The sequence below is a fragment of the Liolophura sinensis genome, chromosome 10, assembly GCF_032854445.1.
Source record: "Liolophura sinensis isolate JHLJ2023 chromosome 10, CUHK_Ljap_v2, whole genome shotgun sequence".
Lineage (NCBI taxonomy): Eukaryota > Metazoa > Mollusca > Polyplacophora > Chitonida > Chitonidae > Liolophura > Liolophura sinensis.
Genome location: NC_088304.1, coordinates 2,011,456 through 2,023,499, shown reverse-complemented (window position 1 = coordinate 2,023,499; position 12,044 = coordinate 2,011,456). Strand labels below are relative to the sequence as shown.

At 39.2% G+C, this 12,044-nt stretch overlaps 1 protein-coding gene across 1 annotated transcript in view; it reads right to left on the bottom strand.

Annotated features, from left to right (window-relative positions):
• Window positions 1–592: 592 nt before the first annotated feature.
• Window positions 593–12,044, bottom strand: part of LOC135476654 (retinol dehydrogenase 12-like) — a 46,585-nt gene continuing 35,133 nt past the window's right edge. The window contains exons 3-4 of the mRNA XM_064756755.1: window positions 4,926–5,234; window positions 593–4,496 (exon numbers count right to left, since the gene is read on the bottom strand). Coding sequence (XP_064612825.1) covers window positions 4,213–4,496; window positions 4,926–5,234 — 593 coding nt within the window. The 3' untranslated portion in view covers window positions 593–4,212. The remainder of the gene's footprint in view (window positions 4,497–4,925; window positions 5,235–12,044) is intronic.

Sequence of the window (12,044 nt, the reverse complement as noted above, 5' to 3'; positions counted from 1 at the left end):
ACAAATGTTGCGTTGTGTCATTTTGTTTCAATGTGCCGGGTTTTTTTCCTTGGGATGTTACTTCTTGTTTGTTTCAGGTGATGTATAATGCATCAGTTATATCTAGGCTGTCTGTTAGACTTCACAATTATTTCATTTGTTCCACAGTGTTAAATAGTTCAAGGTCATTGGTCTATAGAACGATTCATATAGTATCACCTCCTAAGTTTTTGTTAGGGGATTTCATAATGGCATGTCTGGCTTCACTCTCCTGTCGTATGTGGGAAGTATGCAGCAACCTGCGAATGGTTGTTGGTGTCCCCCGAACTTTGCCTCCTTTCCTCTCACCACAATACCGGCTCCCGGGACGTAAGCTGAGTGTAATATTCCTGAGTACACCGTAAAACTAATCAAATAAATCAACACTGGCCTGTTGGTGAGGCAGCACTGTAGACATGTCGGTATTGGGCCCGACCCTCTACAATTAGGAGACAGTTCGGTGATATGACTGAAATAAGGTTGAAATCAACGATAAACATCAATGAAATAAACAGTCAAATCGAAGGCCAACAATTAGCGCATTGCGAATAACAAAAAACAAACAACTTCTTCCTTCTTTTGTAACTTTTCCTTTATTCCAAATCAAACTCTCTAGCGAAGATCTACAACACTCATGTCACCCCACGGTAAGATGTCTATTGCATCTATAGACACAAAATACCTGACAAAAAATAGGCTTAGTCACACTCATTCTGATCATATTTCTGGCAACCAAGTCGAAAATGGGAAATTCCAAACAGTCGCACTGACCCGAGTTGAATCATTTCTTTATTTTACCTTTTATTTTCTTGTGTTTTTTTTTCTTGCCCAAAACGGCACAGTTTCATGAGGACAACATTATTGACACAGGGTTTAGACACATTTGTGTTTCGTTGCCCTCCTCTTGTAGGTTATAAGCGATGAACCTGTTCATGGTGCCCACATATGTTCACCCCCTTCCAGTCGCAAATGTATGAAACACAAATGACGTACGTATATTGCGCAATGGAGAGTCTCCAGCTATTTTTTCAAGGCTCGATGTGGTACTCGGTGTTCCTTTTCCTCGTGACCTCAGTGTATACATGGACACTTTGCGATATGGACATCAGCCTTTCTTCTCAGCTTAGTTTTCAGTTGATATGGTAAACGTTTGCATCATTCCAAACTTTTCTCCATGTTTTGTGACGTTTTTGCCCTGTTTTGTTGTTGATTGATATGACAACAATATGGCACAAGAAAGAACCGAAATACATATACATATAAAGACAAATAACAAATTGGTAATTTTCATAGCAATATACAAAGGCATAGGTATAAACGAAATCTTACATTGAAAGCCTATGTAATGGGTAGAGTAAAAATGGCGATTTCAACGCCATTTTATCACACTGGATATCACACTGTGTGGGACTTGGTAGTAAATTTTTTTCTCTAGTTGTCTACAGCAAATCAAAAGTAAAACACAACTACTCATATGGGAGAAAACCAATGCTCGAAAACACTTGTAACATCAGTTGCACATCATATGAAGTTGAATATATCACACCAAATAGAAAAACGGTACAGCATTGCATAACGATATAAGGCAAATATGAAAACAAGATGATCATATGCATGGCCTTGAACATAAGGCTAACAAACGACGACCATACTCGTTGTAGCATAACCCATATATGCGATTCACGTAAAGGTGCTACATGCGGCGCACAAATGATGTCATTTGTCATAGAAAAAATCATTTCCTTTGGGTTGAGTTTAATATACAAAACTCCATTGGTCTATGAGTTTTTTTTCGTGACTACCACACTTGGACACATTTATGTAGGTATAAGCATTACATTCACACATACTTATCAGATATGATACATTTGATGTGGTATAGGCCACGATTTTTCCTTCACAAGTGAGTAACTCTGTCTTGTGTAGCTGCTGCTGTAATATACATGTGACGAATGCGGAGCGAAAATGTTCTGTTTATTTATTTGTATATTGTTTATGACGTACCTATGAATATTTCACTTATATGAGGGAGGCCAGCGTTATGGTGTGAGTAAACCGGAACAGAAATGATTCAAGTGAATCGGACCCAAGGCACAGGTTGGACAGCCAAGGACGATCACTCTAAATTTCAGAACACACATATGGCTCATTTATGACCTTCAAACAATAATGCTTTTCGTCATCTATAAATATGTATCACAGAAAATACCGTTTGATGTGATTGATGAATGGCTAACTGCTGACGCTGTGGGGCCAAGTAGTAGTGTTGAAGCAGTGTAGTAGTGTCACCTCTATCCAGCTTCACGCCATCACAGCCATATTTCACACAATCATTGGTCAATGATATTGGTAGTTTAATTTGATCGATCTATCATATAAATAAGCCATACTGGGGATATTGCATTGACAAACATTTCTGTGCAAACTGTATAATATATAGTTGCAAATGCAGCATTTAATGAGACGTTTTGTTTGTTGGTTTGTTTGTTTTTTTATATCATTTTAATGGGATGAGACATGGAAGGCTTTCTTGTAGAACATGCAAGACGTTGCAATAATCCCTCTGTTAAAGTGCTTGAGACATGCATGGACACGTGGTATCATATAAAACATTTAAGTTATATACCGTTTATTTAATGTTGCACAGAAAAGTCACTTCTCCGAACAACCCCTTCATACGAAATTAACACACACACGCCACACCTCACAAAATATAGAACGATTTGTGTTACGTTGAAACAGACATAAAATAATAGTTTCCCCAAATTATTTTGCTGTATCTTTAAACATTTTCAGAGAAAATTTAAGGATTATCGCGTACAATTGTTCTAGCACCCTATTTACGGATATTTCGGGTCCTATATTGCATAGAAATTTGACCTCACCTGACATCACATATATCCGAAGGTTATGAATCCATCTGCACAAAGATGGTATTTTGTAAATCTACTGCGTTCCTTAAATATTAAATGTACAACATAAAGCACTCTTATAGCACACACCGTATGGTTATATTCGAAACTTCATCAGAACCATGTCAACCCTGTTACACACCGCAGGTTTTCGTTGAAATGTTTGATGTTCCTCTATACGATTCTGAATTAACCTCATAAGCGATTCCTCGGCAAGAAAATCCAACTCCATTTCTACTGAATATAAGGCTAAACACAGTAATCGAGTGTCCCTCTTCGTTGGAATCGACAAGATAAAACCGTTTGGTCAAGTTCAAGGTCTACTGGAATTCCGCATACCAAAACACCAAGAAGGTCTACTGGGATTCCGCATACAAAAACACCAAGAAGGTCTACTGGAATTCCGTATACTAGAATACCTAGAGGAACGATTTTCCATATACAGAAACACTTGAGGCAATTCGGCCGTCTCGTGTTGCAAATTAAAGGGGAAATCAAACAGAAAAGCGATATACTAGAGGGATTATTACGATTCAGCTTGACGTTTTTCTTTTCACTGTTTTTTCACTGAGTCCCCTTTGTATCAAGGATCAGTCTTATAGACTAATTCATCTGACCAACCGCTCACGTGACCTGATCTGTCAGTTCCGGAAGTTAACACAAACACCACGATTAAGAAAAGCTGCTATGTTGGATCAACCGAGTCACAATAATGCACTCATGCTATCTCTTTTGCACAAATCAGAATGAAGTTCTGTTATAACCATTCGTTGGGGATTCTTTGAATATTTGAAAAGACTTAGGCAGTCCGCATACAAGGCGTCAGGTTTTCAGAGCGGAAGTTGACAGACATCTCTCTAGCTAAGACAGGTACCACGCCAAAGCTACTCTGATAGCTATCATGGCGTAGATGTAAACATTCCACACACCTTCTTGTCCGGTTTCACATGGTTTCTGGGCGCAGAAAAACCTGTCAAAACGGACATCTTTGCAAATGGGCAAATATTCAGTATAACATAGCGTAATTACGTCTTTAAGACCTGACGTTTCTCGGTCTTTATATCAAGGCTTTAGCAGACGCTTTCCTAAAGACGAACATCTTCCATAAAAATATGACATCAGAGAAAACGTTAACTAATTCTTCACCGAAAACTGTTCTTCAAAGAACCTCTGCAAGCGTCGTCAATCTATCCAGTGTCCATATAAAACAGGTTTTACTACAGCCCATAGGCTATATATCCAGATCCTCTATTCTTGTCTTGTCATCTATGTGATCGTGCGATCATTCTTGGGACGCTGGGATCTCCTTATCCAAACCACACAGGTGCAAACTGATGTTCCAGAGCTTTTCGGCACGATCTTTATCCCGGATGTAGTCCTTGTAATTCACCCTGGTGCAGTTCTGGAACATTCTACCGGAATCGTGCTTAATCTTGTCCGCGACTGCGCAGTAAACGATCGTCTGGCAAGCGTCATCTGGAATCTTGAAGAAGAAGCGTGATATCATTCGCAGCACGTTTCCATAAAACCCGGGCCAGTTCCTCAGCAAGTCGGTGTTGGCGGCACCTGGGGGGACAAATATGCAAAATGTACAAGGAAGATCTATATAGAGGTATAAAAAAAATAAGGAAACTTGTATTTAAGTTGAGTTTGTCACACAGATAAAACAGTCATGTTATACATTTTGGTTTCCTCGGGAGCGGCTTTCTGATGGTACAAGCCATATGGTGACGCAATGAGAAGTTTATGTACGCTAAAACATGAAGTATTTTTAATTTATGAAATATATTTAATACAAATACAGGTCTAATAAAGGTTATGCGGAAAATGTCCATCGATTTCACTGGTGAGACGTATGTTAAAAGCAATTAAGCACATTTTGAGAATACGTTGAAGGTCAGATGAATGAACCAGGACTAAAGTGACGTCACGTTGTTCCAAAGTCCAAGAGAAATAATTTTGCAAGTAGAGTGCAATCTGTATCTGACTACGAACCTGGGTTGACAGCAAACGACAAGACAACATCCCGGAAGAAGCGTCTGTGCATTTCCACTGTGTGAATGAGTTGAGCGACCTTGGATCGGCTGTAGGCGTTGTATATGTCATAACGCTTGGATAAAGGGAGATCATCTAGGTCCAACTTGGTGGTCAAACTCGAGTCAGAGACGACGTTGATCACCCGGCATGGGGCGCACCGCTTCAATTTGTCCATCAACAGATACGTGAGGTAGAAGTGACCCAGATAGTTGACCCCGAAGTTGCGCTCGATCCCGTCTTCTGTCGTCTGTTTAGGACCCATATAAGCTGGAAGAAAGAAATGGTTGATTTAATGATTGACTGATTAATTTGATTCGGTATGCGATTGAGTGCATGACTGAGTGCATGACTGAGTGCATGATTGAGTGCATGATTTAGTGCATGAACGCTTGGAGGATTGAATCGCTGAAAGTTGTTCGTGGTTTACGAGACCAATCGTAAAAACATCAGACAAACCAATGGATCAACAGATCATCTGCAGTGTATCTGTCCGCCGAAACAGACATTCGTATACAATCTCTCAACCAAGATGGACGCTCCATGTCAATAATCACAAGGCTAATTGGTAAAACGACGTTTATCGGAAAGCACCAAACGTGTAAGAAAGTACATGTTAATAGTAAGTACGAAAATAGGACGGAATCAAGCAAAGAGAATCAATGCGATGACAAAAACATCATTTTGAGTCTAATAATAGTAACGTCTAATAAATTGCAATGAACATCACTGCATTTTGTTCACCTAATTCTGATTCATCCAAGGTGCTATAGGGGGTGTTTAAGTTGCTAGTATTTACACATTTCCACATTTCCACACTTACATGAAACATCTGGAATAAATCCTTTTACTGAGGTTAAACGACACGAGGCCCTGGTTTCATCGGCTTGGTGTGGCCAGCTACCAACTATCGAACGATCGTCGCTGCGATCCTTTAGGCAAGATACCCTTTAGGCGCACTGAAGACAAAAGCTGTAATATATCTAACTACATTTTAAAACTGTGTTATTATTATTATGTTGTTACTATTATTATGTTGTTATTATTGTTATGTTATTAATAATATTACTAATTTTTAATTGTTAAATCTGATATCCGAAAGGGACGTTCCAATGGGGAAGTTGCAAAAATCTATTTCCAATACAAAAGCATCACCAATTTTAATGAAAGATATACAACACTGACAAATATCCATGATTTCATTTAAAATAATAGCTTTTTTCTTAGTTTTTATTCAATGTGGCCATAAAGAACTGTCTGTATTCCAGAAACCAACTCAAAATCAAATTAAATTAAAAGTCCATAGCTACAATCGATGTCAAATACGGGACTTGGTAGGAAGAGTTTTCTCTCAGGGCTCAACCTCCGGTTCCTCCCAATGTTAGCCGCAGTCGTATAAGTGAAATATTCTTGAATGCAGCACAAACTCCAAATAAATAAATAAATAAATATTCGCAAGGGCTCTTATATGCAGTTTGGTTCTCAATGGCACACAAGGTTAAAGATCTTGGTCGCTGTGGCTATCTCGTTCACGTTCAGTGAGGTCGCGTGTTCGAATCCAGCTTTCGTTTTTTTCCTTTACCGGTATGTATCGGAAAACCGTAGTTTATTTCCGACAATCTGCGGTTTTTTCCATCCAAATAATAATTCTGGAGTCAGGTGTTAAACTCTACACAAATAAATAAATAAAATCATCTTATAACAGCAGGTGAAAGAAAAAAACAGACGGAATGTCTCCTTCAAAGCAGTAAATAATTTGCCGAGTGTTCAGTAATGATTCCACTCACTAAGTATGACGTTAAGTAGTGCGTGGTGATGAAAAATAAGACTCTGCTTAAGAACGCGCCATTGAGTTGGCATTCAAAGGAGGCCATAAATCCACATAACAAGAGAGGTAACTTTAGGAACATCTTAGTCTGATTCCCGTGTGTAAATAGGCCCTTGTCACTGACAAATGGCCTGCGTGAAAATTTCTGGCTTCAAGAATTTCCTTCCAGCAAAAGTGAAACTTGTTATCACTAAGTTTCAAGGAGCATCCATAAACCATACATGGTGAGGCAGTCGGCTGTCGACTTTTGGGAGAAAGCAATGTTACCATACATAACCCACCGTGGCATTGGTTCACATGTTTGATTTCAAAGGCTGTTTGGAGCTTTCAGCTCATTCTCGTTTCTACACCGGAACACTTTTTACAAAGCTCAGCATTTATAAATAAAGTTTTGCTATACGTTCCATTATTGCGTGAATATACTATGGTTGTGTCTAGTTTCGCTTTACACTAAGTTTCAAGGAGCTAGAGGCTGTATATTCATCGTGTTGAATTAGATCGCCACATTGGAGATGTGAACAATCGCAATCAAAGTGCAACTGAGGTACATATTGCTTATCGAGAAATTATATTCTGACATAATATGCGATTACTGATGTCACTTAGCAACCTAAAATATACCTTCCGTCTTTCCAACATCACTGAATATTGTTGACAGCTTCTTTTGGCATGATTCCGTCCTATTTTCGTACTTTATACACTTTCTTAGTTCTTTGGTGGTTTGTGTTGTACTTCGTTTCGGAAATTGGCCTTCCGATTTTGGACTTTGAACATCCTTACTGGTTAATGACAGGTATACCAATGTTTGTACACATAAATACAGACGCACCGTATTACGGTCTGACAGCTATCTGTGGGTGATCGTGAGTTTCCCAGGACTGTCTGGTTTCCTCCCACCATAATGCTGGCCGTTTAAGTGAAATATTCTTGAGTACAGCCTAAAACACCAATCAAATAAATAAATAAAAACAGAAACACAGCTCTTTGAGGAAAGGATTTGTCCTTCGGCCTTGCACAATCGCTTGTATTCTACTAACAGGCTAAGGCCTGGGATAAATATGCATACAAGGTTGTGTACACGCCAACACAACAAGACAATGTGTTTTCTGAAAGGGAAACTGGATTCACAAAGTTCGGAGAAAGGTTTTGACCACAAAACCAAAGGTGCTGATCGAAATCTGTGGCCATATGTAAGGTTAACAGTTAGGCCTACATGTTGGCGTCAAAATTTAAGGTTGTGCAAATCGCACATAGCTCAGAATAAATTACCGCACCACTTTACGAACCCGAAAAATATCTTTGCTAAAAGTCGTTGCGAAACCAGCGAAAGTTGGATGTGAACACGCGACCTCATCACCCCGGGCCACGTGTATGAATCAAGGCCGTCGATGGACGGCCCACACAAAAAAGCTTATTAGGCAACCACATCCACACAGGTAAAATATAATACATGTAGCCTATAAAAATTTGGTCTTTTGTTTTACTTTAAAATGCTTTCATATCTATGCGTGGAAACAGACATTCGTATACCAGCTGTCAACCAATAAGGACGTTCCAGGTCAATAACCGCAAGGTCAATTCCTAAAACGACGTATAACACAAAATGCCAAACCACTAAGAAAATATATAAAGTGTGAAAATAGGATGGAATCATGCGAAGAGAAGCAGTCTATTTTTATTTCCGGGTATTGTATCCAACATTCCCACTCAATTCCTTCTAAGTGGTAAAATATTTTACAAACACAGCTATATCGATCTATATATTCCATTAACCTGGCGCAAGGTGCGCGTATACGTCTCACTCCTACATCGGATATGTCGCTTATAGATGGGTACTTTCACTTAAAACACGACTAGCATCAAGTTCAGGTTTCTATTTGGTCTAGAATTAACCATGAGCTAATGAAATACATTGATCCCAATTCACATGAGTAAAAAATATAAGTGGTTTCGAACTTACGAGCTGACCTCAAGATTCCATGAAGAATGCAGTAAAGGCTGCAATCTTAACAATAAGGCAATAGCGAGTAGCTCTAGCAGACAAGAGAAACAAGAGACCTATTCATGATGTAACAACAAGCGCTGTAACAGTTTTACGGTAAGAACACACACACCTGGTTTGGGAAGAACTTGTGTGTGTTTCTGTTTACGTACGAAATAAGCGACACAAGCCATTTATTTGCAAAAGCAAATGGAAATGTGGTAAAGAATTGCCGCGAAGAGTTATATCTAGAGTTTCGAGTGAAAAACAGAATGTTGCGCCCTGCATAAGCAGGAAAGATGGCCAATATATGGGTGCGTGTACAGAGGGGTAAGTTGGATGTTAGAATCCACACGAATGAACTGGTACATGTATATAGCATTAGCACTGTCCCGTCTCATTAAGAATGGGGATCGCATAAGCCGGTTTTTCTTTTTTTCTCTAAGCATGCAATTCCCCGTTGTAGATAGCTGTACACACATGCCGTTTATTTAGGCGAGGAACATGCCAAAAACACGCAGGATTAATATCCAGTATGTAAACAAACGGCTGTCGACGAATGACTAACATTTTGTGGGTATGTCATGTACATATATCATCGCTTGTAAATTATCATTCCCAGACATAGATAAACAGATAGGTTTCAGACGTTGTCTATCACGAACATGTATTTAATTCTCACTGTTAAGCCTTTTCAGGGGTGTTCGTGCGAGGGGACTTAAGAGGCTTCAGTAATGCATTGTTCATATTTGCCAAAATTTTAAAGAGTGATAAACTGGTCTTAATATCACTCCCACTGGGCTTTCGCAATTTCAACTCCACGAGCTGAAAAATGCAATTTGTGTAATCGGAAACAAGAGAAAGATGGCTCAGGAAGTTTGCTTTGATTCTAGAGATATCCTTTAAGTTTGAAATGCATTTGTGTCGCGTGGAACCACCAACCTCACCGTACTCGCAAGCACCCCAGTTAGCCCGGGGCTAGGGGCTGGATACGCATCGTGCTGAATAAAACCCCGCGTTAGGTATATGAACCGTTTCCAGCCAAAGCGCACCGAGGTACATATTTTCATTAATAACGACTTGGAAAGTCGATACACGATTTGGAAAGTGATTGAAATTATGAGGCTAACCCATTCCCTGTGTCCTTTCGACATTGCTGAATATAAATAAACACGCAGAGTATAGAGAATAAACCAGAGCAGCGACGACAGTGTGATAGCCGGCAAATGGTCAGACGTAACCGGTGAAATATGGACCCTTTGTCAATTTACCTCAGTCAGAGGTTTATTCTAACAGTACATGTAAATGCATAAATAGCAGCATTTTACACGCCTCTAGCACCATAGTTTAAGCGGAATTAAGTTTAAAAACATGTAGTGATGTTAATTGCAATTTATTTGACGTCACTAGTCTACAGTTACTCAAAATGGAGTGTTGTCGTTACATTCAGCATACAATCACATTAAAACAATGCAAAGGGGCCAGATCGCGAGGAAGCTCAGTCCTCCAACTGTTGATGTCAGTATATAAAAATGCGAACGGAACATCACCAGACATACTACCATTTTTAACTTTTGAACAGAATTACATGCGTTCAAAGGTGTGACATCTAAGTTAGGTTGTATAGATCATATTGACAGTTTTTCTTCCTGATGAGTGAATGATTCATTCTGTCCTACGTTCGTCTGTTCACGGTGGTATTCCTGTTGTGTAATGTATCTGACTTCCTCTGCTGAACATTATTGTAGGGCTTGGCCTTGTGATTATTGACGTGACTCGTCCTTATCAGCTGATGGCTGGTGTACAAATGCCTGTTTTGACGCCCAGATTCATATAAAACGACTATCTCGAAACCGTTTCTCAAAGGCGAAAAGAAAACTAATCGTTACTATTATTGAATTGCACATTTGAATTGCACACTTGATTCTGTTTTAAAAAAAATAAATTAAAATTGTGTTATATAACTGTCATATACAGTTTTGAGTCCACCACTTGCTCACTTCCTTTTCATTGTCATTTTCTTGAAAGCTTATCGCTTGTCTTTCTCATCACATAATGTATTTTTAAGATTCACGAGTATCTTAAAGACACAGATGAACGGCCCTTATTCTCTAAAAATAAATAAATTATACATCGAGGTATAGCAATGTGTTTAGACCGGTGACGTCTAATAAATTCCAATTATTAACATCTTTGCATTGTTTCATCCTTAATCTCATGAAAGCATGGTGTTAGAGGGCGAGTAATTTGCTACTAGGTAAGCATTTACATAAACAGTTAGAAAAAAACCCTAACAGAGGTAAACTGACAAGCGACCGTATTTCACCGGTTACGTGTGACAATATGTCAATCGACACGCTGTCGGGGCTGCTCTGGTTTTACGCTGTAAGTCTTTTATTGTAATAAGTTTTCAGTCATCCTTTAATGATAACCACTTCATTTTTACTGAACGCTCATGAGTGATATAGATATACCAGTCTTAACTCACATTAATCGTTGTTTTTTCTAATCGCAGACTCTTACGCCACAAGACCTGTGTGTACCCACGCAGCCCGTGCACCTTCAGCCTATACCCTCAGCTGACCTCCGATCATACAGTACACCTAGTGTACATAACACTGGAAAACTTTGCCAAGAATAGAATCGTCATAACTGGGAAACCGGATAGTGAGTGAGCGAGTCTGTTCCTCCACCCCCACCACCACCACCCGGGTGCTGTATGGCCTGGCTGCTCTTTATGGCTTTGAGTCTGGAATGTGGGTAAGAGAGTGGAATTGTGCGTTATCATCTGCGGGGTGAGGCCACATGGGGTGGAGGGGTAGTGCAGTCAGAGATGCTTGCATCTGTTGTCAGGGGCCAAAATTCATGTTATAATCCCACAATCATTTCATTTTTTTTTGTAACACATAAAAACTGGGACTGCAATCAATTCTTAGACTGTTAAATACGCATCGAGGACGCCACTGGAACCTGTGGCTTCTATCCTCACACAAACCCTGGCATTTTCAGAACTATTAGTAATAAACACGCAGAGTCATACATAGTATCTGGGATTAAGCTAGACGTCTATCTTAATCTCAGATAGTATACAAACACCTGACTTGTATTCCATTCTATACTCCATTTATTACGAGACAACAATCGTTGGAAATGATATAGGAAGATGTATATTTGAATATTTATTTATTTATTTATTTATTTATTAAGGTTTATTTATTTTATTTACTTATTCTATTTTCCGTGTAGTCACGAATAGTAGTGGATATACTGT